This window comes from Tursiops truncatus, chromosome 9, assembly GCF_011762595.2.
Source record: "Tursiops truncatus isolate mTurTru1 chromosome 9, mTurTru1.mat.Y, whole genome shotgun sequence".
NCBI classification, from domain to species: Eukaryota; Metazoa; Chordata; class Mammalia; order Artiodactyla; family Delphinidae; genus Tursiops; species Tursiops truncatus.
In genome coordinates, this window is record NC_047042.1 from 19,758,313 (window position 1) to 19,784,991 (window position 26,679).

Genomic DNA, 26,679 nt, shown 5'->3' on the forward strand with positions numbered 1-26,679 from the left:
GAATATATGATGAAGACGATGTTGTCTCTATAACTAATTCATTAATTTTTAATGCGCAGTATTAATTTTCCATTTTTATATTATGTGTGCTATATTTTCTCATTAAGTATCTGGTAAATATGAAAACACAAAGTCACTGTAAGACAAAAATGACAAAATTTAGCTCTACAAACCAGATAAAGTGACCACTACTAGGTTCCCTTAAAACTTGACAGACTAGTGGCGGTGAAGGCAGGGAAAACTTTATCAAGTCCCAGGCAAGAGAGAAACCTAATAGTCAGAAGAGATAGCAGGGAGCTGGAATTTTGTTTTAGGGGTGATGAGTATTTTAGACTTTCATACCAAATACAATGTCATTTTAAAAAGAAGAAGAAAAAGACTTGGGTATAGTGCTAGTTCAGTATCAAAAGAGAGGGGAGGGATCTATTAAAACAAACTCATCCACTTATCATTAAAGTTTCTTAAAATTATATGCACCTAACTTAATTTTAAAAGGAAGATTTTTTTCATTTGTTTTGGCTTGATTTTATTTTATTTCTGTTTATATTAGGTATAATTTTGATTCTTGGAGAGAATTCTCTTATTTAGATGAAGAAGAAAAAGAAAAAGCAGAATGGTATGTATGTAAATCATTAATAAAGGAAGATATTTGTTTGGTTCTTTGGTATTTGTGATGATGTAAAAATATACCACATATATTTTCTTTTGCATTTTCTCTGTGTATCCGTTTTAAATGAGTTTTTTTGGTATTTTGAGATCCTATCTCACAAGTTAAGCTTGATAGTGCCAGATCAATAGTTGGTTATGAAGCTTAAGAAATTGCCAAGGAATGTAATTGTCAATAAAGCTCAAGTCAGCAAATTCTTTTTCTTCCGGTTGCTTAACCAGTTTTATTTTCATTTTCCCTATATGTGTAGGGAAATTATTTTGACATGAATGTTCCCAAAAAATTAACCAAAAATAATAGTAAGTACTATTACCCTTTAATGTTAATAATGACATAGCATTTTAACCTTTCAAGACATTACTTGCATTGTAGCTAAATTATAAAGTATTACATTTTCCTGTCATACCATCCATAAGCAATAGTTTATTTCCAGTATTTCCTATTTTATAGTCGTGATGAAAGGAGATGGATTGAAAAGCAGAACAGAGCAACAAGGGCCCAAAGGAAAAAAGAAGAAATGAACAGAATAAGAACATTAGTTGGTAAGGATAATTGATGTTTTTTTTAAAGTTCTTTAATTAAATGTTAGAAATTCAAAAGATTAACTTTTTTTCTGGTAGATAATGCATATAGCTGTGATCCAAGGATAAAAAAATTTAAGGAAGAAGAAAAAGCCAAGAAAGAAGCAGAAAAGAAAGCAAAAGCAGAGGCAAAACGGAAGGAGCAAGAAGCTAAAGAGAAAGTAAGATGACATTTGACAAAGTTGGATTTTAAATGTTCATAAAATCTTCAATCTTCAGATCTATTTTTAAATACTGTAATCTAGTAGTAGAGAATTAGGTGCTACTATGAAAGAATCATGACATTTGGCACAGTTGATAGAATGATCTTCCTTACCAGCAAATTCTTATTGAGCAAAAACATAATGTCATGTAAATTTCTTAATACTACACTCACTTCTAATATGTCCTTTTTACATTTCTAATAAATTTTTATAGAACTTTACCATCTGCTTTTCCTTCGGTGTTTGATAAGTTGATGTTTACCTTTGTGTAATTTAAGTTATTAAAAATTGTATTTTTTGAATAAGATTATGGAGCATTTTGGAATTCTAATTTTCTTATTAAATGATTTTATTTTCCATTATTAAAGCAAAGACAAGCTGAATTAGAAGCTGCTCGGTTAGCAAAGGAAAAAGAAGAGGAGGAAGTTAGACAACAAGCGTTATTGGCAAAGAAGGAAAAAGATATCCAGAAAAAAGCCATTAAGAAGGAAAGACAAAAACTTCGAAACTCATGCAAGGTACGTCAGACTGTGATTGAACAAGCACTACATACAAGTAAACCAAATTGCTGATTAAGCTTAAAAATATTTTTATACTATGGAAATATAAACTACTGTACACATTTTATCTCAGAATATAAACGTTTTTAAATTCACTTTTTAAAAATTTCACACATGCATATTCAGTATGCAACTCTGATAGGGTTGGTTGGTTTTTTTTTTTTTAACATAACCATCTTGCCATTTTCAAACCTAAAAAAAAAGTTGTTTATTATTCTAATACTTGTTCCATATTCACACCTTCTTGATTATCTCAATGTCTTTTTATCTAAATAAGATCAAAGATTTCAGCTGTGTGTCTCCTGGTTGTGTCCGTTGCAGGTCCCCTACCATCACCATCTCTCCCCCTTCCCCTGGTTGGAGAAATTGGATCGTTTGTTCTGAAAATGTGCCACAAAATTGGTTTTGACTGGTTACTTCCTTAATGGTGTAAAATCAATGTTTATCAAAGAAAAAGTTCTTTAAGAAGTTAAACTTGGGTTGTTTTTAAGGATCTAAAAGCTTTCATTTTTATCTAAATAAAGGGATATCATTCAGTTGAGTACTGGTAGTTTGTGTTCAGGTACAGTTTTTACTAAAAAATATTGACTAAAAAACCCCAAAAGTTTTCAAATATAGTTTTGTCCAAGAGATGGTCTTACTTTTTAAACTGGTAAAGTTAGAGGCCAGTATTGTTCCATATCAAGTAGCATCAAATGAATAAATTAATGAAATTCCAAGCTATAGTAGAGATTGCCACACAGTATACTACACCATTGTAGTTAAATTCAGCAAGTATGTAAATGTTTACTGTGTATAGAAGACTCTTTCACGTGACTGTCCAGAGGCTCTAGACACTAGTATATGTATTCTAATATATGCCATCCTAAATCTTCAGTTAATGAAATTAACCTGCCCCATTTAGCAGGCTTTGAAAGACATTTAATAAAAATACAAGCACAGGATGTCTCTTCAAGCTTTTGGTAAGTAAGAGGAAAATCTAAATAGAAAAAAATGAAAGATTTTCCTCAGATTTCACCTAGAAAATTATACTGAGAAGAATGCAGGATATCATAGTTGTTGAGAGCATACACTCAGATTTAAAGTAATTTTCCACTTCCCATGTCCTGTCTCTGGTCCTCAGGAGGTTCCCTCAACCCATTTATGTCTCAATTTCCTCACCTATACAGTAACTGAAATAATACCTAGAAATAGAGTTGTGAAGATTAAATGAGATCATTCACATGTAGCACTTGTTAGATTTGGCATAATGAGAACTGGATCAACAACTTGAAAAGGTCAGTTAGAAAATAGAAAACTTGAATAGTTCTTAGAGATGGTGCCTAAATGAGGGTTAAAGTTCTGGCCTTTGGTAACTTATTATAAGCTCCTTTCCTGCATGAGTTCATGTATTCATTCATCAAATATGTGATGAGCACTTAACTATGTGTCAAGCAGTTATAATTGATGTTGATACTATGACGACACCGTCTTTGCCTTCAAGAATCTGCTGGTTAACGATGGAGAATGACAAGAAAACAGGCCAGTGAAACACTTTAAGATGGGTACTAGGACAAGAAGGTACCGAACAGGTGGTCAAGGAAGGCTTTCTGGATCTAGTGGGATTCAGCCAGGTGAAGCAGTGTGTGTATGGGATTAGAGATGAGAGAGATCAGGGAGCATTGAGAGAGTGTAGAGATCCAGAAAAGTGAGGTTTAATGAGCCAGAGGAAGGAAGGGCCAGGTCTTGAAGAGCATTATATATCTTGCTAGCTTAAAAGTGACTCTGATCCTGAGTCACTTATGCTCAGGATGCTGTGAGAACACTAGAGGCAGAGAGAAATTGAGTCTTTTGCATAATCCAGGTGAGAGCATGGGCCTTGAACTAAAAGAGATGGTGGGAAAAGAAGGTAGATTAAATGAACCAACATTTAGGAGGTAAGATTGGCTGTTGCCTGTTGGGTATTGATTTTATGTTGGAGGTGGAAGAGGAGTAAGGGTTAATACATGTCCTGGTTTCTTGCATGGAATACTGGATGGGTGATGGCATTATTCAGTGAAACAGAAAACAAAGGAAGAGGAAAAGGCTGGGGAAGAATGATTTCAGTTTAGGGCATGTTGAGTGCATTGAGATACTCAGATGAAGATACTCAGTAGGTGACTTAACTTTGATGGAAAGTCTGGAGTTGAGTGGGATTGTCACAGAGTCGTCTACATCTCAATGGCAAGTAGTGGAGATCCCCCCAGGGGAGAGTATAGAGCAAGGAGGGTGGAGATGGGACACTGGCAAACACCAATACTTATGGCACTGACAGAGGAAGTGGAGCCTGAGAAGGAGTGACCCAAGCAGGTAGGAAGAAAATCAGTAAGGCTTTTGGAAGCCGAGGGAGGTGTCACAGTAAAAGAAGCATTGGAACCTTAGCACCAGATTGCATCGATTAAGGAAGCAAGGAAAAGTGAGGAATGAGAGATGGGTCAGCAGCAGCTGAAAGCAGCATGAGAGTATTGATACTTTCCAATTCTTGTTCACCCAGGCACATCACAATATTCCATTCTAAGCATAATCTCTAGTTATATCAGGTTTTGCTGAACTTCCTGTTTCTTAACACACTGTCTTTTTTACAGTTTGGCACACAGTAAATAGAACAGGCAGCCTAACAAAGGGATTTTAATTTGTCGTTATATAGAATTTCTTGATTCTTCAGTGGTTGTCTGAGGACTCATTGTCTTATATCATCTAGAGGCCTTCTGCACCATCACCTTGCTTCTGTTTTGCACCTCCATCCATTTAGTAATGCCTCCTTATTGCTGGCTGGCCAGGGAAAGCCTTGCATGGTGCCCGGGGAATGTGCTTGTCGGTGGCCAGGAGGCCATACAGTCAACTTAAGAACCTCTCAAGGACTTCATGCTTGGTAGTTGTGTTTATGGATGTACTCTTGAGTGCCAGTAGAGATGATGAAAATGTTTGTGTTCATACTTCTAGACCTGGAATCACTTTTCTGACAATGAGGCAGAACGTGTTAAAATGATGGAGGAAGTGGAAAAACTTTGTGATCGGCTTGAACTAGCGAGGTATAACTGTAGAGCTGCTGTTAAAGTCTTCTTTTGGGCTTAGGATAAAATTTCATCCCCTTTTTTCCTTTAAGTTTACAGTGCTTGAATGAAACACTCACATCGTCTACAAAAGAAGTAGGAAAGGCTGCTCTGGAAAAACAGGTAATAGAAAAACATATCACTTCTACCTGTATTTAGCATTTAATTCTGCTTTAGTATTGCTTTCACCTCAGTGTTTCCCCACCTAACATGTAAGTTACTATAGGGGCAAAGAGTGTCTCATTTCTCTTTGGGTTGACTTAAATTGGATTTAAGTGTGTATAGTTGTTACCATATATAGTTTGATTTGTAGTTATCTAGCACATTAATCATAGATTTTTCAGGATCACTGTTAGAAAAAAATCATTGTGTTGACTATTCCTTGAGCATTTTTGTTGGATAATAACATTTAGAACCAAGAGATTTTTATTCTGTCTAGTCTACACCTTTTATTTTACAGATGAGGAAACAGGCCCAGAAATTCAATTCAGTGCAACAAGTGTTAGTACCTACCATATATAGCCCCGTGCCTAGGTGATTTGCTATTGCTGCCACAAAGGAGTTCAGGAACAGTTATGCTAAAGAGAAAAGGCCTAAGGACCAAAAGATGGAGGGCCCCCAGTAAATGCTGTAGGTTAGAGAGGAAGTGCCAACACCAGGTTGAGTGGTCAGGGAGGCTTAGTGAAGGGTTTGAGCCAGTTTTGAAGGACGACAGTGTTAAATGAAGGTCGGAGAGCAGTGTAAAATACAGGTAGGAGTAGAAAGTTAGGGGAAGAAGAAGCGGGAGTTTAAGTTAGTTAAGAAGAGTAGAGCCAAATTAAGCAGGTTTTGAATACCAAGATGAACAGTTTCCATTACCACAGATCTTTGAGTAGCACAGGGTTAACATTGTGCTATTAATCTGGCATTTGTAGACAAGAGGCATTGGATGAGTGTGACTAGTGTAAGAATCTCACTGGAAGGACTTGGACTGTGAGTGATAATGGGAATCACTGAAATCTTTGGGACTTGGTGACTGGTTCTAAGGGATTGAAGTGGGGAAATGAGTCAGAGATGACTCCAAGATTGCAACTGACAGAGCAACATCATCAAGTAAAGATTTTTTTTTCCCTTGTGCATGTTTGAAAGTACACTGGAAGTGACAGTGTAAAAGGTAGAACTTCAAGATAAACCAAAGGCCACTTTGCTGTGCTTTTACCTTTTTGTAGAGAGTAAATGACATTATCTGCAAAAGAGTGGGTATGCGCTTTGAAATGGCCTTGTGGGTGAATAACCCAATGACTATAGACTTGACAAGTAGTGTCCAAGGCAAATAGAGATATGATAGGAATACAGGGTAGGTCAGGCCAAGGCTGGTTCTTGTTCCTCAAGCAGAGATATGCAGCCTGGAAGCCAGAGTGAAAAGGCTGACTGTGGTTTTGGGGCTGGCCTGGGGGGTGGTGTAGGCTCCCTGCCTGGATGATGCTGAGCGTCGAGAACCACAAGTCAGCAAGGGAGTGTAGAGTAGTAAGATGTTTTAAGTCCCTGACTTACCTATGATATTTGTGTAGATAGAAGAAATAAATGAGCAAATTAGAAAAGAGAAAGAGGAAGCTGAGGCTCGTATGCGACAGGCATCTAAGAATGCAGAGAAATCAACTGGCGGAGGTGGAAATGGCAGTAAACACTGGTCAGAAGATGATCTGCAATTACTAATTAAAGCTGTGAATCTCTTCCCTGCTGGAACAAATTCAAGGTACTCGTTCTAATGAAACTTCTCTTCAACACATACTGGAGCCTAGGGATAATGTAGACACCCAAATAGCAGCACATTACAGCAAACTTCCAGAGATATGCTTGGACCTGGACACTAAGTTCTGTGCAAAGCGTGAAAAGCATTTTGAACCTGCTAGTCTTAGCAGCTTATACCAACACACATATGTATATCCATACATACAGCAGGATGCTTCATCAATTTCTCAGGAAATTAAGGATCATAAGACATAAACCTTGACTCTCATGTTGGCTTAGTCCATTGTGGTTTATAGTAGGCACTAGGTTTTGTGCTCCATAGTTTCTCTTTCAGTCTTAATCCTTCTTTGTTGCTTCCGACCTCAAACTGGAGCTCACTGCAGAGTCTGAGCTGAGAACTCAAACCTTAGAGATCCAGCCTCCCTTATTCTGTATATGAGGAAACTAAGGTTCTCTTTTCAGAATGATCTGTCTCCTTAAGTATGTGTCCAAATGGCAGTATACACAAATGTGTGCTTTTATTTCTGTTGATTTTTACACAGAATCAGTAAGGTTTTGTACAAACTTGAAACCAAGATTATACACAGTTGATTTAAACATATGAAAAGCAAAAAACATAGTTCAGGCAATAGTAATAATTAGACCACCAATTTAGAGCTAATTCTTTAGATGTTATAGCTAACCCTTCTGCATTAAAAATGTGGGATCATTCTGGGTTTTGTTTGGGGTTTTTCGTTATTTTTGTATCGGTTGCTCTAGATGGGAAGTTATTGCTAATTACATGAACATACATTCTTCTTCTGGAGTCAAGAGAACCGCCAAAGATGTTATTGGCAAAGCAAAGAGTCTTCAAAAACTTGGTGAGTTAGTTTTGCCAAATCAATTTTTTTGCTACCTTGAATACATATTTTAAAAATAATCTATGCAATTTAATGAAAGACTAAATGAGATGATCTGTATTAAAGTTTTTTCCCCTTTTCAGACCCTCATCAAAAAGATGACATAAACAGAAAGGCTTTTGATAAGTTTAAAAAAGAACACGGTGTGGTGTGTCAAGCAGACAATGCAACACCTTCAGAACGATTTGAAGGTAATGAAATTTTATTTTTCTATGAGTAGAAAATGCTAACCATGTATCTGTGTGAGAGTATACAAGATCTACGGTCTACATTCAGAGTGAATGGAATGGAAAGCATTTAGCAGACTGAAAGGTATAAAGCGGATGTTTTCAGGACAGTTTTACATCAGCACCATTGAGAATTACAGTTCTTCCATTTCATATGCCATGAGGGGAGGGGTTGTGTTTGTTTTGTTCACCAGATTTTACAAATCAGTATTAAAGGATATTGGGACAATTGAAATTTGAATAAGGTCTGTAGACTAGATAATTTTTTATCAAGGTTGATTTCCTGATTTTGAAAAATACACTATAAGGAAAGGTCCTTGTTTTTAAGGGAAGACAGGAGTAAAGGGGCAGCATGCCTGCAGCTTACGTGGCTCAGAACAAGTTAGTTATACAGACAGTTTGTTGTGCTGACATGTCTTGGGTGTTCTAGTTAATTTGATTACTCTGGACCAGTATGTTTCAAATGCAAATTATGACTCAGAGGTGGGTCATGAAATCAGTTTAATGGATCATGAATAGAAAATATCAGAGAGCATTACACCTATTACATAAGTGGGTATTTGTGAAACTTTTGTTCACGTTTATAAGTGTCTGAGATGCGACATTTTTTTCCTTAATGTGAGTTGCTGACAAAACTTTGAAAAGTTCTCTTTCACTACATGCATTTGTGAGCCACCAGTCCTTTTCTCCCTAAACTAAGCTAATCTTGGATATGCTTTCCAGATCACAGTGCCAAATGTATGTTTTGGGATTAACTGACAGCCTTGACTCCTCATGATGACCTGTCCCTGTCTTAACGGTCCCACTTTTCCTGTATTCTTGGTCTGGTTCATTATCCCAAAATTTCAATTTGAAAATACTAGGAGAGACTTACAATGTTCTATAAAGAGGAAAAAATCATTCTGCGTTTGCAAGTTGCATTTGCAAAATTGGGTGACTTTTGTCTAGGCTGGGCATTATTTTGGCTCTTTTCAGAAAGATAAGTAACAAAGAAATTTCAGAACACTTGGAAGGCACTTCTAAAGGAGGTAATTCTCTTGCCCCTTACGCCATCCACAAAAATCAGACACATTCAAATATTACTGCGTTATTCTCAGCCCTTTCTTGTGGGACTAGTTTCCGTGCTGGAGGCAGACACTGATGGTTGTGCTTTCTGGCAGATGGGTGACCCTGTGAGGGCAGGAGTGATACGGTACTTAGGCCTGACTCCTTTACCTCTTTTTATGGATTTAATGGGCAGGTCCCTCTCTCTTCAACTGCTCCAGTAAACAGCAAGCTGGCCACATTTTTTGGAATAGTGATTTCTCATAGGAATTTTATATGTTTCATTCATTTTGGTATTGGGAAGTCCCTGGATCATAACAGCAGATAATAAGCAGCAGATAATAATTATATGTCAGTTCCATCTTTTTTCCAAGAGAGAGGAAATGAATTAAATCTATGGTGTTAAATGGGGCTTCAAACTAATAAAAGGAAATTCCACTAAGGGGTTCCTGGAATTTTAAAAGCTGATTTCAAAAAAAGCTTCAGTCTTTAATCTGTCTTGAAATACAAGTTCTCTGCCTTGTTGTAAGGTGTGTTGTTTTTCAACTTGTTCACTGTGTCTGTGAGTATGTTTTTAATTGGGAAATAACTTAGATTTCTAGGCTTTACTTTGTACCTGATCTCACAGGTTACAATTTCAAGAGGTAGTCTCACTGCTGGTAGGATAGGTGCCACTGTGTTTTCACTGCATGATCTGAAATAACTAAGCTGTCAGTAATCCATTAACTTAGAATAACCAAATCATTTTAACCATTTTCACATTTTCATTTTCCTACAGAAGTGGGATGTATACTTCTTGCATCTTAGGAAGGAATATATTTGTTTCTGATACATGTATGAGGTGTTCTATCAAACATAAAGGTCTGGTTTAGTAGAGATGCACAGTGTAGGCTCCACAATATTTTAGTGGACGTGGTGACAGTGACACACTGGAAATGGCACCTTGGCTGTACAGCATTGAAACCATGGGAGCTTGGCTTAGCTTTGTTAAACTTGTTTCTTCCAGTGTAAAATGAGAATGGTTTCCAGGCTCTCATCGGGCTAAAAGTTTTTAAGTAGGAGGCAGCTCTTGAACTATGCTATAAGGAACTAGATTTATCAGAAATCTTAAATGACTTGTGATTGTGGTTTCGAACCCAGAAGTCCAACTGTGTATGTTAAATCTGATTTTTTTTAAAAAAGTCTGGTGAATATAAGATTAGATTGTGATAGACCAGAAATACAAAGCATATTGTGCTTTAAAGTCTCATATTTTTCTGGGATGTGAGCTATCTAAAGTTTTTTCCTTAATTAATACCTAGAGGTATATATGTGCGTCTAATTTGGTCTGTTCAAGATTGCACATCACAGATTCAAATGGGCACTTACCAAGATGTGTACCAAAAGACGCATCTGGGAAGGTGTTCCAGGACAGTTTTCTATCAATTAGAATAAAATTTTCCAAACAAAATTTTTTCTTAAACAGGTCCATGCACAGATTTCACCCCTTGGACAACAGAAGAACAGAAGCTTTTGGAACAAGCTTTGAAAACGTACCCAGTAAATACACCTGAAAGATGGGAAAAAATAGCAGAAGCAGTGCCTGGCAGGACAAAGAAGGACTGCATGAAACGATATAAGGTTGTAGATCTTTAGTGTGTAGATTCCATTATCAATCATTTAAATTATGTTTTTGTGCTTATTCAATACCACAGTAGTCGTGGGGCCAATATTAGAAGTAACCAACCTTAGAAATGTTCTAGCTCTGGCAGTTACTAAAAAAAAAATCAACCTTTTCAGTAGATTTACCCCAGTTTGGATGTTTTACATACTTATACCAAACACTAGAAATGTCTGCAAATTCTGACAACTTCTCGGTGTAAGTAACATCTTTTTCCCTTCCTAGGAACTTGTCGAAATGGTAAAAGCAAAGAAAGCTGCTCAAGAACAAGTGCTGAACGCAAGTAGAGGCAAGAAATGACTTATGACAATCTTTGTTGTGTGTGCATTTTTATAATAAAACTGAAAATACTGTACAAAATTTTATTCTTAAAACTATACTTAAAGTGTGTTGTTCCAGTATAATTTCTCAGAGATCTACCATTCATTGTGGTGGTCTTATTCTTTCAAAGTCTGAGATAGTATTTCATTCATATTTACCAGTATAGATGTTCATTTTTTTTCTTTAGGACTTGCAGGTCTCGGTTTTATAAATATATATGTTCAAAATATGTTTATTAGGAGCATTTTAATCATGAAGCCAGCACATGTTACTGCAAATCTGTTTAAAATCTGGTAGCTGTTCAATGGGACCTAAGGATTAAAAGAAAGGACAGTTACAACTAAAGAGAAGGAAAGTCCTTAGCCAACTTTCTGCATAGGAGAAAAGGAGCCAGGCTTACCAACAGCAGCAACAGCTGGACTCTTATCATAAATATATTTGGTACACACTTCTCGAATTATCTCAGCATTTACAGCCTGAAAAATTGAAGACACAAGCATTCAGAGCTTTTTGTAGTAGTGAAGACATTCTATACCTGGGACATTTTAGAGCTAAAGCAAGATTTATGATGTGTATCTCCAGGTGTTGTAACAAGCATCATTTTACACAAGACCCAATAGTATCTAAGGACTACTTACATCAATTCTTGCTTCAAGCTCAGGGATGGGAATTCTTCGATTATAGCATAACATTTGCCTACCAATATCTTCACAGATGGGAGTGGAACCTGTTTTAAAGAAAAGGGAAAACTAAGTACTGGAACGTAAGTCAACCATGTGAAAATAGGACTTATGTGTTTAATTCTTTTACCATCAAGTTGCAGCAACATGTTTGTTTTCAGAAGATTCTTGGCTCGTGCAACTTCACTTTCAGTGACACTTGTACAGAGTCGCATCCTAAAAACCATTTGGAAAAATCAAATGTCAAAGTAGTTTGAAAATGTTATGCGTTTCATGAGTTAATGACCTAAAAGAAAGAAAGGATGCTATATTCTATGTATTACACCACAATGTACAAGTGATTATGATTTCAATTTAGTAAAAAGTTGAAATTACTAATGATCCCAACAGTTAAGCAAAAGTTAAAATATTACTGATTATTTTCCTGGTAGTGTTAATTTCTCAAAAATGATATGGTTAGGAGAGATTCAATACAATATAAAAATAGGCTGACTGCATTTTGAGAAATGCTACAGTCATTTTGAAAATTCATGAATCCCCATCTGATAGGATCTGACTTGTTAAGGGATAGATAGGTCAGTGGGTCATTGGTTTCTCAAAAGAATCCAGCTGAGTCTAACTTAAACCTAATAATTAATGATTACACTCCAACTAGACTTAGAGAGATGTAAGCCATTTAAGAATGGTGGAGGAAAGGGACCAGAGCTAAATAAAAGTTTTCCAAGAAGCTTTGGGCCCTTCTGCCTGTCTCAAGGTACTAGTTTTGACTAAAACACTACATTTTTCTTTTAGCAATGGCAACTTCAGGTTCATTTTCATAACACAGCCTTTCCAAGCCAAGTAACTTTTAGAAATATTTCCTAGAATTCTAGTTGGCATTTAAACATTTTTAACTTTTAAGATATTCTTTCTGAAGTAATCTGCTTCTTAATGATTAAGAATTTTCTATACTATAAATCAGCTTCACATGAAACTTAGAAGAAATATCTGTGATCTTTAAAAACACAGCAGTAACTGCTACTACTTAAGTCTTGTTCTCTTAATAAAATGCTAATAACATCACCATAAAAAATTAATCAGCATCAACAGTGTAAAAAGAAACTAGTCTAAAGTGGGAATTCTAAGCATGATTTAAATTTTTTCTCACCATTCTTTTTGAACAACATGTAGCATGTCTCCAACAGTGGCTGGTTCACAAACCATATAGATTCCCCATAATCCTGTATCTGTGTAGGAAGTGTTGAAAGACTGGAAGCTATGGCAGAGGTTGCCATGACAGGTGAGCTGGGCCAGCTTGCTAGATAAATTCTGTAAGGGAAAAAAACTGTCCAAGAGAACTGTAGGTATACATGTCCAAATTACCAGAAAGAAAAATGAGATGTGAAAATCGTGACTGCCTTAAAAGGCTGAGTTTCTCAGTTTTATCCAGCAGTATCTCAATAATAAAGCAAAAATTCACTGAAACTAAGAATTATAATAATCTCACCAGCCCAATGCATCATCCCCAGAGAAATTCATAATGTTAAAGCAGTGAATCCTTGTAATTAATTTACTAGCTGCACCCACTTCTAAAATAATACATATTGATGGACCTAGAGATTATCATACTAAGTGAAGTCAGTGATATCACTTACATGTGGAATCTAAAAAAAAAAAGATACAAATGAACTTATTTACAAAACAGAAACAGATTCACAGACTTTGAAAACAAACTCATGGTTACCAAAGGGGAAATGTGGTTGGGAGAGGGATAAATTAGGAGTTTGGGATTAACATATACACACTACTGTGTATAAAATAACCGACAAGGAACCTACTGTATAGAACAGGGAACTCTACTCAATATTCTGTAATAACCTAAATGGGAAAAGAGTTTGAAAAAGAATGGATATATATGTGTATATATAACTGAATCACTTAGCTGTACATATAACACAACATTGTAAATCAGCTATACTCCAATATAAAATTAAAATTAAAAGGAAAAATCCAATCAGGCCAAAATTAAAATTAAAAATGGGTTGACCTCACAGGTTGTAGTTCAGGTATGTTTACAGGGTCCCTTGGTCAATCCAGCCCAGCATTCCACTTCTAGCAGTGATTGATGTGAGATATGGTTATGACTTCTAATTCTGTGTTCCAGCTTTGTTTAATAATCATTTATAACCATATCAACCAAAAAACTGAATAACCCATGCCAATATGCTTTGCCAACAACAACAAAAATTTAAAATAAAAATAATTAGCTATTATCAACCCAATTTGTAGAGCTTTGGGCTGTTTGCTTAAAAAATTGAAATTATATTGCATGTGAAGCCTAAGATACTTATATGAAATGTATTTTCTCAAAATCTTTGAGTATAAATATATACACTTTGTATTTTGAAGTAATTTCAGACTACAGACTAGTAGCATAAATAGTACAAAGAATTTCCTTTATCCAAATTCCTTAACACCTGTTACTTTACCATTTTTTTTTTGCTTTATCATTCTCTTTAACATATTTTTCAATTGTTTGAGAGTACAGTGCAGATATCCTTTTACCCCTGAATACTTTTTAATGTGCACTTCTGAAAAACAAGGAAATTTACCTCAGTACAATTATTAAAATTAGGATATTAACACTGATATATTACTATTAACAAATCCTTCTATCCTTATTCAAAATTTGCCAATATGGCAAAAGAAAAAAATTGTTTTTTTCTGGCCCAGGATGCAATCCAGGATCAGTTTATATTTTAAGTCAAAATTCATACTACGAAGTTTCATCTTCTCATTTATTATGGAAATTTACTTTTAAAATCACTTACCATTCCTCCTCCAAAAGAGCGATCCCAGTTGCCAATCAGTGTGTTTGCAACCATGAGACAGATTGTATCTGGATGTGCCCAACCAACAGCTTCAACAGCTATTGCAAGATGTGCCAAAGGCATCTTGTCATCCCTCACTCGAATCTAGTTAGGATAAAGGATACAAAGCTGTAGTTAAGATTACCACTATATAACATGCTTAACAAGAAACAAACTCACCAGCTCCATTAACTGCAAAGTTAAAATGCTCACCATGACACTCCTTTGTTTTTAAACAATTAGGCCTCATTACACTGTATAGTCTAGAAGAAGTTCACCAAAAGATCTCCACTTGAAATAATCCAGACACAGCCACCAGATAATTACCTGGTCAAAAAGCGATGCATTATTTCACTGGTAGAGATAATCTTTTGTCAGTCTGAATTTTTCTGACTCTCTAAATTTAAGCTAATCTTGACATAACAGGCTTATTTTTGTACTGCCAATGCTACAGTCTTATGCAATTGCCAACATCAGGCTTCTTTCCAGATACAACTATATGAGCATCATCCCTAATGTGGCAAACTAAGCTTCTAATGAGGCTTAAAGATACAGCTGACATGTAGCAGGTTCTCTACAAGTTCTGGCTTTAACAGCTACCCCCCAGAAATGTACTGTGGGCAGAACTTAGCCAAGAATAAACCTGATTAAAAGTCAAAATTTGAGGTGTTTTTAAAATAAAAGATTAACTTTTATGCCCTACAATAGGAAAATGGGCATAGTATCAAACAAAAAGCACAAAAAGACCAAATTATATTTTTCTTAAAACCTTACTTCCTTAGGAAAGAAAAATAGGTGGTTAAATATATGGAACAGGAAAGAATATAAACAACTGAGTCCATCCTCGGCTGGACTCCTTTGGCTTCTTCCATTTTACTGTTAGAAACAGGCACATTTGCTACACACATTCATAAATACAACACAAGAAACCCAAAGGGTTAAACACTAGCTTAGGAGGCTTGCCCTACCTCACTTCCTGTGAATTTGCAGGGAGGCAGAGCTGGTATTTCTCCTTTGTGTGTGGACAAAGAGTCACCAAAATGAAACTTTGCTAACTCAAGCAGTTCATCATGGGAAACCCCTAAATTGAAGGAAAATACGTTATATATCCAGTAGCAGTGCAGTGTAAAGCACACAACGAACTGCCAATACTTCTGTTTACAATAAGCTCAAGGTGGTATAATGTGATACAGGTTACACACGGACTACTTGCTCTGACTAAAAGCCTTTTTAAGAGTAAGCTCACAGAGCACACTCTTTCCCTTGTTATAAGGCTTGGGGCTGCACAGCTTTCTCATTCTGAAGACCCATCACAGTTTTCATAACATACCAATGGATTCACAGATAAGGATAATTAGATAGCTTGAAAATACCATTTTCCATGCAGAATCATGTTATATTGAATAATTAAAACTCCTGGAATGCAAACTAGCAAGGAAAAGTCACCTTTCAATAAATTTTTTAAAGTAGAAAAGAATAACTATCATTTAAAGAAAGCTGGATACAAGATACGCTTCATTCTCTGTGCTCTGCTATCAAAATACAGGAACAAAATAACCTCATACAAATTTCTGAATAAATTCATAGCTATTCAAACACTCACTACTTGCCATCCAAAACTTAAAGAGTTACTTAGATTCTATATCCCTTATTTTCCAAACTTGGGATCCAAACAGATTCAGTCAGTGAGAGATTCCTAAACTTACAAGACAAATTTAAACATGGGTAAGTGCCTTAAAAAATATCACAAGATTTTTTTTTTAATGAAACATTCTATTAGAACATAAAAGCACAACTTACACCCATATTTCCAAACAAATCTCTGGTATAAAACAAGACAATGAATGATTACACACGTTTTCACAATCACTATGTAGGAGAGCCGCCTTAGATATCAATCCAGAGGGTGACAAAACAATAGGAAGACCCTGGTGATACAAGGATGACAAGCAGAGAGTGCAGAACCATGAACAAGCACACAGTTCTCAGCACTTAACAACCACTTCCACTGTTTTACTACCTTCACCTATAGCCCTCCTGGTTGGATGTCCCAGATATTCAGCTCCTGCCCCAGCACCACCTCTGCTTACCTCTATCCAAAAGGCAGGGGAGCCGGTAAATTTTATTTTTTTAAATCAAGCTAACTCTGGCCTGTTTCACTGAAGATGCCACTGTTGATAAGAAATATCATCACTCATGTACCAATAAGACAAAATGCTAATTAATCTAGGATAGGCCATTAATTAATTGTAAGATATCCCAACTCTGGTGATGTCAAAATGAACCAATGAACTATGATAAAACCCACTGCATCCATATGCCACCAACAATGGCAGAGACATTCCTGACAGCTTAGCTGCTGAGGCCCCATCCAACCAATAGTGTTCCCCTTTCCAAGGCAGTTTCAATTGTTGAACCCCAGCCATTTTAGAAACAATGTTACTAACTCAAGATAACTTCAGAGCACACTTATCTGCCACACAAAGGCAACATGTTTTAAGATATTTAACCCTCATTTTCATCTTCTCCATTATTCCCAAGTAATGAGCCTAAAGTCTATCCAGGGCAACTAGAATTTTAATTTATTGTCATTTCTAAAGAGAGAAAAATTTACACAAAAGAACATTCCATGTATCTTCACTTTGTCCTAAAAAGAGAAAGAGAACACAAAACTGGAAACCAATAAAATGTACAATTTGCCTAAATTCAGATTACCAGGAAATCTAGCAAAATCTAATGTGAATTTTCTTTCATTCACTGGCTTCAAACATGTTCTCACAAGGAAGCCTTGTCCAGATGCCACTTGCATGTTCAGATTCCCATTAAATATTCTCCTAATCCCCCATATACTTCCCCTTTTCAGTAACTAGCAGATCTTACTGAAAGAACGAACAAATCAAAGAATGAATAAACAACGTAACATACTCATACCATGCCTGACCAAGGATGAAGCTGGTTCTCAAGAAATTTAAAATCTCAAGAGATTCCCAAACCGTAGAACACCATCTTCCAAGTCTCATTATCTCCCAGTTCACTCATTTGCCCTTTTCTTACAAGGAAATTCCATTATGTGTGCACACTTACATATTGGAGGGTCACTACATTTTCCCACTGAAAAACTCTATTGGGCTTCCCTGGTGGCCAGTGGTTAAGAATCCGCCTGCCAACGCAGGGGACACGGGTTTGTGCCCTGGTCTGGGAAGATCCCGTATGTTGAAGAGCAACTAAGCCCGTGTGCCACAACTACGGAGCCGGCGCTCTGGAGCCCGCGAGCCACAACTACTGAGCCCGCGTGCCTAGAGCCCATGCTCTGCAACAAGAGAAGCCACCGCAATGAGAAACCCGTACACTGCAACGAAGAGTGGCCCCCGCTCGCCGCAATGAGAGGAAGCCCGCATGCAGCAACGAAGACCCAACACAGCCAAAAATAAATAAAAATTAAAAGAAAAAAGAAAAGAAAAACTCTACTAAAGAGAAGACAGAGGAAAAGTCTGGTTCCAGGGCTCCATACTGCCCTTACCCAGCACATTTAACAATCTGCTCTCTAAATAAAACCTCTAAAGACATCTGCCAATAGGATCAAACTGATAAGTACATCACTCTGTGTTTAAAACAGTCACAGAAACTTAAACTAACCTCCAGCAGCAGCAAGTACTATTCTTGGCCCCTTATAATGTGTGGTTATATAATCCACTAAGTCCTTACGATTTATAGACCTGTAAGTGGAGTAAGAAAAGCAATATTAAAAGGAAATTTAAAAGCACAGATCCTCACATAATATACCTGAAATTAAATTGGACCTTAAAGGTATTCTAAGTTAAATGCAGTCAGAAATAGGATATATGCAACAAGTATCAAAGTATGTATCAAAAAAAAAAAAAGATTTAATACCATCACTTGTTTATTCCAGAAGTAGCTACAAACCCAGACACCTGGGAGTTAGGTGGGGCTAAAGTGTAGCTTAAGTACAATTTCATTCAGATTATTGGGGGTAAAAAATTACTTTCTGAAACATACTTTTTGAATGTGAATGTTTATTTTCACAATTCAAATTTTTTCTCAAAAAAAAAAATCTGAGAATTATACCTACTTGATATTTTCAGTTGGTCCCAAAATTGTCCGTCCAAGTGCAGTATTTTGATAAGCTGTGGCATGAAGATAATCAAAAACAACTTCTTGTAAATTGGTTTCAACTTCCTGCATCTCTCTAAGGATTACTCCACGTTCACGTTCAATCTCTGCTTCTCCCAATGTGCTGTTTTGTATTATATCAGCAAGAATTTCTACAGCTTATTGAAAATAAAACACAAGAAGAAACACTAAAATCTTAAATTTTCACTATTTAAAACCTATTAAATTAGCATCAGAAACAATGATAGTGACCATCACTCAATATTGACTAAATGATTAAACTGAGAAGAAATAAATGTTTCTATAATTTGATATACCTAGAAGGACTAAATTAAAATGAGAAATGCAATCCCCTGTGGTACAGATGAACTTGAAGAAGACTAAATTTGCCAGAAGTCCCCACAACACTTGTAAAATGACTGCCTACAACCACTTCAGAACGGTCATGGAAATCTGCATATAACTGTATATTGTTCTCTGTGACAATGGTAAGGAGAAAATTATCTATCTACTCAGAGCACACAGGTACACACAGAGAGCCGACATCACCCAAATAGTTACTACCCAAGATCCCACAGCAACGAGGCTGCTATATTAAGAAGCCAAGAACCATCGTAATCTAATATATACCCCCAATGAACCACTTACAGAATTAGTGTCCTCTCAAATATCTTTCCCCACTTAACTCCAGTTAATGGTCAATGTTGGTTAGATTCTGGTCAATGCTGGTTAGATTCTGACCATTAATTAGTAAAGTCACTGATAAATAATGATCCAACAGAGCTGGAGCAGTTAACATTTGAAAAAAAGGATAGGTACCCTAAGAGAGATAACATGACTATCAAAGGATTAAAAGTGACCCTTGGAAAAACTGATAAAACCCTCAAGTATTTATACAAAAATGACCCTAATTTGCAAAAAGCCACAAGTGAACTAAAGGATTTATCATGCTATTAAGCAATTTTATCAGAAAAAGTACATACTTCTCCAAAAAAGGAAAACCTAAACTATCCTTGAAGAATTAGTATATAGTTGCAATCACAATCTAAATTTTAGTCAATATAAAACAAATTTATAAACTTTAGTTTCATTTTGTTACTCTGCTGTAAATTTCTGTTCCTTGTTTTAAGTTCACTTTAAGGTGACTTGTCTCAGAAGCAATAATGTTCAAATACCAAGGACTTCCTGTAATTAATTACCTCTACAGACTACCCACCATGACAAAACAGACTGCTAGAATAGGCTGGGACCGAGATCCTGGGCAAAAAGAAAAAATTATCTGTAAAACCATCCCTCTAACACAATGTTGTAAATCAACTATGCTCCAATAAAATTTAAAAACAAAAACAAACAAAAAAAACCTATCTGTCCCGACAAGAGAAATAAAGGCCCAGGTGGGTAAGGAAGAGCCCAAAGACAGGTGGGAGGACAAGGGATCCTGTGTGAAGACCCCCCTTTATGTGGAAGTAGTAGTCTAGATTGGTACCTTCTGAAGTGGGGATTCATATTTCCCAATATTTATGTTTTACTCAGAATCTTCTCTCTTTCTAATGTATATGTAACACTTTATATATTAGTACAGCAGTACATGTATTTAATTTATACATATACCTATATTGAGGATATATGTTCAAGTCTCTTACTGATAAGAATGGATGATCATAAAAGTTTGAAGACCACTTGTCTAAGCATCTAATTATTACCTCACACACCAGGTTTCACCCAACTGAGAGTATAAAAGCCTCAAGCAAATTCCCAAAGTGGGATCTGCCTCAGAGAGCACTTCCATTTTGGATTCCTCAAAGAGCGCCTCTCTTTTCCATTTCCACCCCCACTAACAGGGACTCTGTCCTTCCCAGCCAGAAACCAGAAAGAAAAAAAAAAAGGTCTTCTAAATTCTCTCTTCCTTTCTCTAGTCCTCTTTTTTGCTTTCTTTGCTGTTCTCTGTGTAAATAAAGGAGAGAAACAGGCTAGAATCAACAGTCCTTTAAAGTAGCCTGGCCTAGCCCTTTGTTCTTAGTGCCTAACTAGTCCTGGGGCAAAATCTATTTCTACGGAAATCATTAAGAATCTAACCAATGTTTTTTGCAATTCAAACTAACACACCGTCCACTGTTTTCATTTTCATTGGTTTTAATGCACAAGTTAGGCTACCATGTTATGAAAATTTTACTTTATTTATTTGCAGGTGGTAGGTGTTTTGTTTTGTTGTTTTGACAAAGCAACCGGACACAGTGAATCTGAGTGAGAAGACACGCATTTGAGTCCACAGTAAGCCACTAAGTTATGTGATCCGGGGAAAGTCACAGTCTGGGCTGCGCCTCAATTTCCACAACTGCACAGTGGAGACACTTATCTGATTACTATGCTGATCAAATGAGATGATATATACACAAATTACATATATACAAAGGTACTTGTGTAAAGTGGCATTCAAACATTATTAATGAAAGCCTATTAGGAATCCAAAATTTCAAAGTAATGAAATTAACTACAACTATACAAGGACCTTAAAGATTAATAGTCTCACCAATTAGCACTAAAACTGCTACATTTTTTCATTAATTCTCCCACTGGGAAAATGTTTTGTGTAATAACTTTCCCTTAAGATATCCAAAACACTCTACAACATGGTAACTACAAAAAATAGTTATGCTGTCAGAATAATTATTTTACTTCTACAAAATAAAAATAAAATCTATTTTATTTTATTGCTATGAAAACAATCATCAATAATCTTTTAAGTGAACACTTGCTTATTCTGCTTCAGAGTTTTTGTAACAAAAAAGGAATAAAAAAATTGCTCCTAGTCAGAGCAATTAGGCAAGAAAAAGAAATCAAAGGCATCCAAATTGGAAAGGAAGAAGTAAAACTATCACTATTTGCAGATGACATGATATTACATATAAAAAACACTAAAGACTCCATCAAATAAACTGTTAGGACTAATAAACGAATTCAGTGAAGCTGTAGGATACAAAGTCAATAAGCAAAAATCTGTTATGTTCCTATACACTAATAATGAACTATCAGCAAGAGAAAATAAGAAGTAATCCCATTTACAATTGCATCAAAAGGAATAAAATACTTAGGAATAAATTTAATCGAGGAAAACTACAAGACATTAATGAAAGAAAACAACACAAGGAAATGGAAAGATAGTCCACACTCATGGATTAGAAGAATTAATGTTGTTAAAATGTCCAAGCTACCAAAAGCAATATACAGACTCAATGCAATCCCTATCAAAATTCCAATGGCAGGCTTCCCTGGTGGCACAGTGGTTGAGAGTCCGCCTGCTGATGCAGGGGACACGGGTTCATGCCCCGGTCCGGGAAGATCCCACATGCCGCGGAGCGGCTAGGCCCGTGAGCCATGGCCGCTGAGCCTGCGCGTCCGGAGCCTGTACTCCGCAACGGGAGAGGCCACAACAGTGAGAGGCCCGCGTACCGCCAAAAAAAAAAAAAATTCCAATGGCATTTTTCACAGAAATATAATGAACAATCCTAAAATTTGTATGGAACCACAAAAGACCCCAAATAGCCAAAGCAATCTTGAGAAAGAAGAACAAAGCTGAAAGCATCATGCTCCCTGATTTCAAACATTACAAAGAACAGTAATCAAATCAGTATGATACATAAAACCAGGTACTGAATCAGTGGAACACAACAGAGAGCCCAGAATAAACCCAAGCATATATGATCAATTAATTTACAACAAAGATCCAAAAATATACAACAAGGAAAGGATAGTCTCTTCAATAAATGGTGTGGGAAAATCGGCCACATGGAAAAGAATGAAATTGGACACCTATTATACACAAAAATTAACTCAAAATTAATTAAAGGCTTGAACAGAAGGCCTGAAACCATAAAACTGCTAGAAGAAAACTGAGGAAGTAGTAAGCTCCTTGACATAAGTCTTGGTGATGATTTTTTGAACCTGACATCAAAAGCAAAAATGAACAAGTAGAACTACATCAAACTAAAAAGCTTCTGCACATCAACAAAATGAAAATGCAACCTCCTGAATGGAAGATGATATTTGCAAATCATATATCTGATAAGGGGCGAATATACAAAATATATGAAGAACCCACAGAAACCAACAGGAAGAAAACAAACAATCAGATTAAAAGATGGGCAGAAGATCTAAATAAACATTTTTCCAAAGAAGACACACAGATGGCCAACAGGTACATGAAAAGATTCTCAACATCATTAATCATCAGGAAAGTGCAAATCAAAATGACAATGAGATATCACCCCATAACTGTCAGAATGGCTACTATCAAAAAGACTAGAGACAAGGGTTAGCAAGGATGTGGAGAAAAGGAAACCCTTTTACACTGTTGGTGGGAATGTAAACTGGTGCAGCCACGATAGAAAACAACATGGAATTTCCTTAAAAAATTAAAAATAGAACTACCATACAATCCAGCAATTCCACTTCTGCACATTTATCCAAAGAAAACAAAAACACTAACTTGAAAAGACCTACCTCCGTGTTCACTGCATTATGTACAACAGCCAAGATATGGAAACAACCTAGGTGTTCATCAATGAGTGAATGGATAAAGAAGTTGTGATACACAAATACACACTCACATACAAAGAGGAGTATTATTACTCAGCCATAAAAAAGAATGAAATCTTGACACTTGCAATGGCATGGATGAATTTCAATGGCATTATGCTAAGCGAAAAAGTCAGATAGAGAAATAACAAATATCATATGATCTCTCTTATATGTGGGGAAAAAAAAGTCGAAAACAAAAAAACACCCAAGCTCATAGATACAGAGAACAGACTGATCATTGCTGGGGCGGGGGGTGGGGGATCGGTGATCTGTATTGGGTTTTTGTGGGTTTTTTTAGTTTAAATAAATTGAATTTTGAAAAAAATTAATGGAAAGGACATTAAGAAAGAAGTGCACCCCAGGATGAGGAACCAGAATGTGCAAATGCAATAAAGAAGCAAGCAAGTTTTGTTCAAAAACAAAGCCCAGCAGTCAGTAGATAGAAAATCTGTTCTGACTTGTCGAAATAAAATATTCAGATAACAGGATAGAGAAAAAAACAAAACAAAAAGTAGGCAGTAAAAGTAAACAAATAATAAAACAATTAAAAATAGTTCACTACACAGGTATGGCTCTGGAGGAAGTAATATTTGAATCAAGTGTTAGGGCCTGGTTTGCACAAGTCCTGCAGCCTACAAATATTTTTATCGTTTCTCATATTTGGAGGAAAAAATAAAAACAGGTGCCCCCTCAATCAAAGTTTGGTTCATTTTTTTCATTTTCTTTCTCAACAAACATAATGTAAACAGCACTAAATCATTTCTGAATTCCTGTGGAAATTACATATCTGCAGTATAAATAATAACAATACCTCTTGGCAAATCTTTAGAGAATGCTTTGGCATAATATACAGTCTGCTCCCTGGAAGTATAGGCGTTGAGATGAGCACCCATGTTTTCAATCTCAAGTTCCAGATCTAACTGGGATCTCTTTTTGGTGCCCTGAAATAAAAGAGGGAAAAAAAAATTATGACCTCTTCCTTTATCCCTCATCTGTTCTAAACACTTCAGACAATGAATACGAGGACATAAGCCTACGTAGGGACCAAATTTGGTTTCTAAAGTACATCAGGCTTCAGAAATAGTGGCGTACGTTCAAACGACCCTTACATCCCAAGAGAAAATCCTTGTTTCGCTCTACAGAGCAATTATCAGTAATTATTTCAGGTAATTATCCCGAAAAAAAGATTTTAAAAGTAAAACATGCTATACTATTATAGTTCTCCTTACCTGAGAATGAGATTTTGTGTTTACTGCCTCTTAAAGAAAATGCATTAAAAAAAAGTCTTACAACTTGCCTTGAAAGCCATATGCTCCAGAAAGTGAGCTGTTCCATTATTCTTCTCATTTTCATATCTACTTCCAGCATCAATCCAGAGCCCAACCTTAATGCAATCAAGTACGAATTAAATAAGACAACATCTTCTTTCTTTTGAGGGGACGGGGTAGGGGTAGGGGGCAGTCTTCTTCCTTTTTCTGACAAATGCTTTCCAGCCTTAACATTAAAGTCTTCTTGAGTGTGGACTGACAGTAAGGTCCTATGAACTGAGATTTAAAATTTTTGGTCATCAGGCTACTGCTGGGTGCCACAAATACCTACTTGCCAGCTTTACTGGGGACCCAGATTCTTAGCCCAATGTGTTACTACAGTCAATTAACAAGTATAGTGTAAAGAACATCAGAGACTGTCAGAAAATCTAGGTTCAAATCCTGGTTCTGTCATGTATTAGCTGTGTGACCTTGGACAAAACCATTTAACTTCTCTGATCTTGTTTTTCAACTGTAAAATGGATATGATGATCCCTGCTACAAAGAACTATTTTAAAGATCAAATAAGACAATATATGTAAAAACATTTGGCACAGAGTAGTCCAGCAAATATATCTCTCTCATTATTATCAACACTACATGACACAACAGGCTACAAGAACCAGATGTAGACACTCGTGTGGTATGGAAGTATCACAGGAAGAGATTCACTAGTGACAGTCACTTGTCAAGGCAAAATAATTGCTGCTACTTTCAACCACCTGCCAACCAACTGAGAAGCTTAAATTAAAATCAACAGTTTGCTCTCTCGCCTAATGAGGGGTCAAACTAAATCACTTACTGTGCATGTTGAGAGCCCAGAGTCTTCAGAGGCCACTCTGAGTCCATTCTCCAAACAGGTTACGTGCGTTTCAGGGACATTCAGAACAACTTGTGTAGCAGCCTGTGTACTTCTCAATCTGTTTCCTCCAAAATATAGTGACTGGTTGGGGGTGGAGGGAAGAAGCAAAACATATCACTATTCTAATATGAAATGTTGATTAGAAAACCAAATCTATCCCAAAGAGACTCTATAAAGTACTCTTTCCTCCTTAACTTTTATTCCACTGAGACCCACCCCTTGGCTGGCCTATGTTGAGAACATTCCTCAACCAACCACTTTCCTAAAGCCAGCAACATGTCTACATATGCCCTTTCCTTACAGCAAATAAACAGTTATGATAATTATCCTGAAAGAAACTACTTTTATTTCAATACTTCTCCTAGAAATGTTTAATATTCACCATAGAGGGCAGAAGCGGGGGTTGGTGAATGGGGGAAGCCAAGAAAGGGAGTGAAAAATATAAAAATACCTATACACAACGTAGAAATGCTTAAGGTTTCCACCGTTTAAGAAAAGCAGTTTTTAAAAAGCCAGAAAAAGAGAAGGCAGGAAGAAGGGCAGGTGCTCAAGATATACTCTGGCTGACTGACTTGTTGCCTATGGACTATTCGCCCGTCCCCATCTTTTCTTTTCCTCTAGACAAAGCTAGTCTTGCACGAGAAATATACATATACAGACAAACTTTTCCCTTAGCTACCCCTTGGTTCACGGGAAGCAGAGTTGATGATGAAGACGCTCAGTTTTAAGAAAAAAGAGAACTCGGGGCGAGCGGGGTGGGGTCCTCACTTTTTAATTTCCCCCAATAGCAACCACTGCGATTTTAGTGATCAACACGCACTCTTTATGATGACTCCCGAGTGACTAGGGCAGGGGGTCGGTAAACCAGGGTCATGCCACACGTCACTGGCGGGTCACGCGCTGCGGGGTACCAAAGCCAGACCAGCGCCGGCGGGAGATAAGCGTCCCCGGCCGCCTGATGCCCCACGGGTCCCGGCTGGGAAGGCCCGACCCGCCGTTGGGGGGAGTGTGTGGATCCGACGCCCGCGGCCCGGCCGCGCGCCCGAGACTCAGGCTCGCCGCGCGGAGTTCTGCGAGAGAGGCCCGGCCTAGCCTGGTCCCGGCGGCACCCAAACAAGTGGAGGGAAGCTCACCCGCCCGGCAGCACCTCCGGCCAGGAGCCTCTCGGTGAAACCGCAGAGCCTCCGCCGCACCGCGGGGAACAGCACCGCTCGGGCCGCCGCCGCCATCATCTTCCCTCGGGCCTGTGCGAAGGATGTGCTTCCGGGATTGTGACCTGACGTCCCAGACGAGAGGGCGGGCCCCACC

At 37.0% G+C, this 26,679-nt stretch overlaps 2 protein-coding genes across 4 annotated transcripts in view; one reads left to right on the forward strand and one right to left on the reverse strand.

The window, feature by feature from the left end:
* Window positions 1-11,022, forward strand: part of DNAJC2 (DnaJ heat shock protein family (Hsp40) member C2) — a 25,369-nt gene extending 14,347 nt beyond the window's left edge. For all 3 annotated transcript variants that reach the window (XM_019940539.3, XM_019940540.3, XM_019940541.3), the window contains 11 exons: window positions 551-616; window positions 1,118-1,209; window positions 1,288-1,409; window positions 1,820-1,969; window positions 4,973-5,061; window positions 5,136-5,205; window positions 6,633-6,817; window positions 7,573-7,673; window positions 7,796-7,903; window positions 10,449-10,603; window positions 10,869-11,022. In XM_019940539.3, the coding sequence (XP_019796098.1) occupies window positions 551-616; window positions 1,118-1,209; window positions 1,288-1,409; window positions 1,820-1,969; window positions 4,973-5,061; window positions 5,136-5,205; window positions 6,633-6,817; window positions 7,573-7,673; window positions 7,796-7,903; window positions 10,449-10,603; window positions 10,869-10,943 (1,213 nt within the window). In that variant the 3' untranslated portion in view covers window positions 10,944-11,022. The remainder of the gene's footprint in view (window positions 1-550; window positions 617-1,117; window positions 1,210-1,287; window positions 1,410-1,819; window positions 1,970-4,972; window positions 5,062-5,135; window positions 5,206-6,632; window positions 6,818-7,572; window positions 7,674-7,795; window positions 7,904-10,448; window positions 10,604-10,868) is intronic.
* Window positions 10,956-26,660, reverse strand: PMPCB (peptidase, mitochondrial processing subunit beta). The gene is made up of 13 exons (XM_019940550.3): window positions 26,505-26,660; window positions 25,312-25,452; window positions 24,500-24,586; window positions 24,014-24,143; window positions 18,584-18,782; window positions 18,130-18,209; window positions 15,462-15,574; window positions 14,455-14,598; window positions 12,792-12,952; window positions 11,775-11,860; window positions 11,603-11,691; window positions 11,365-11,440; window positions 10,956-11,275 (listed from the first exon to the last, which is right to left on the reverse strand). Exons 1-13 carry the CDS (start codon window positions 26,601-26,603, stop codon window positions 11,211-11,213), a joined length of 1,470 nt encoding a protein of 489 aa, XP_019796109.1. The 5' UTR covers window positions 26,604-26,660; the 3' UTR covers window positions 10,956-11,210.
* Between the last annotated feature and the right edge of the window lie 19 nt (window positions 26,661-26,679).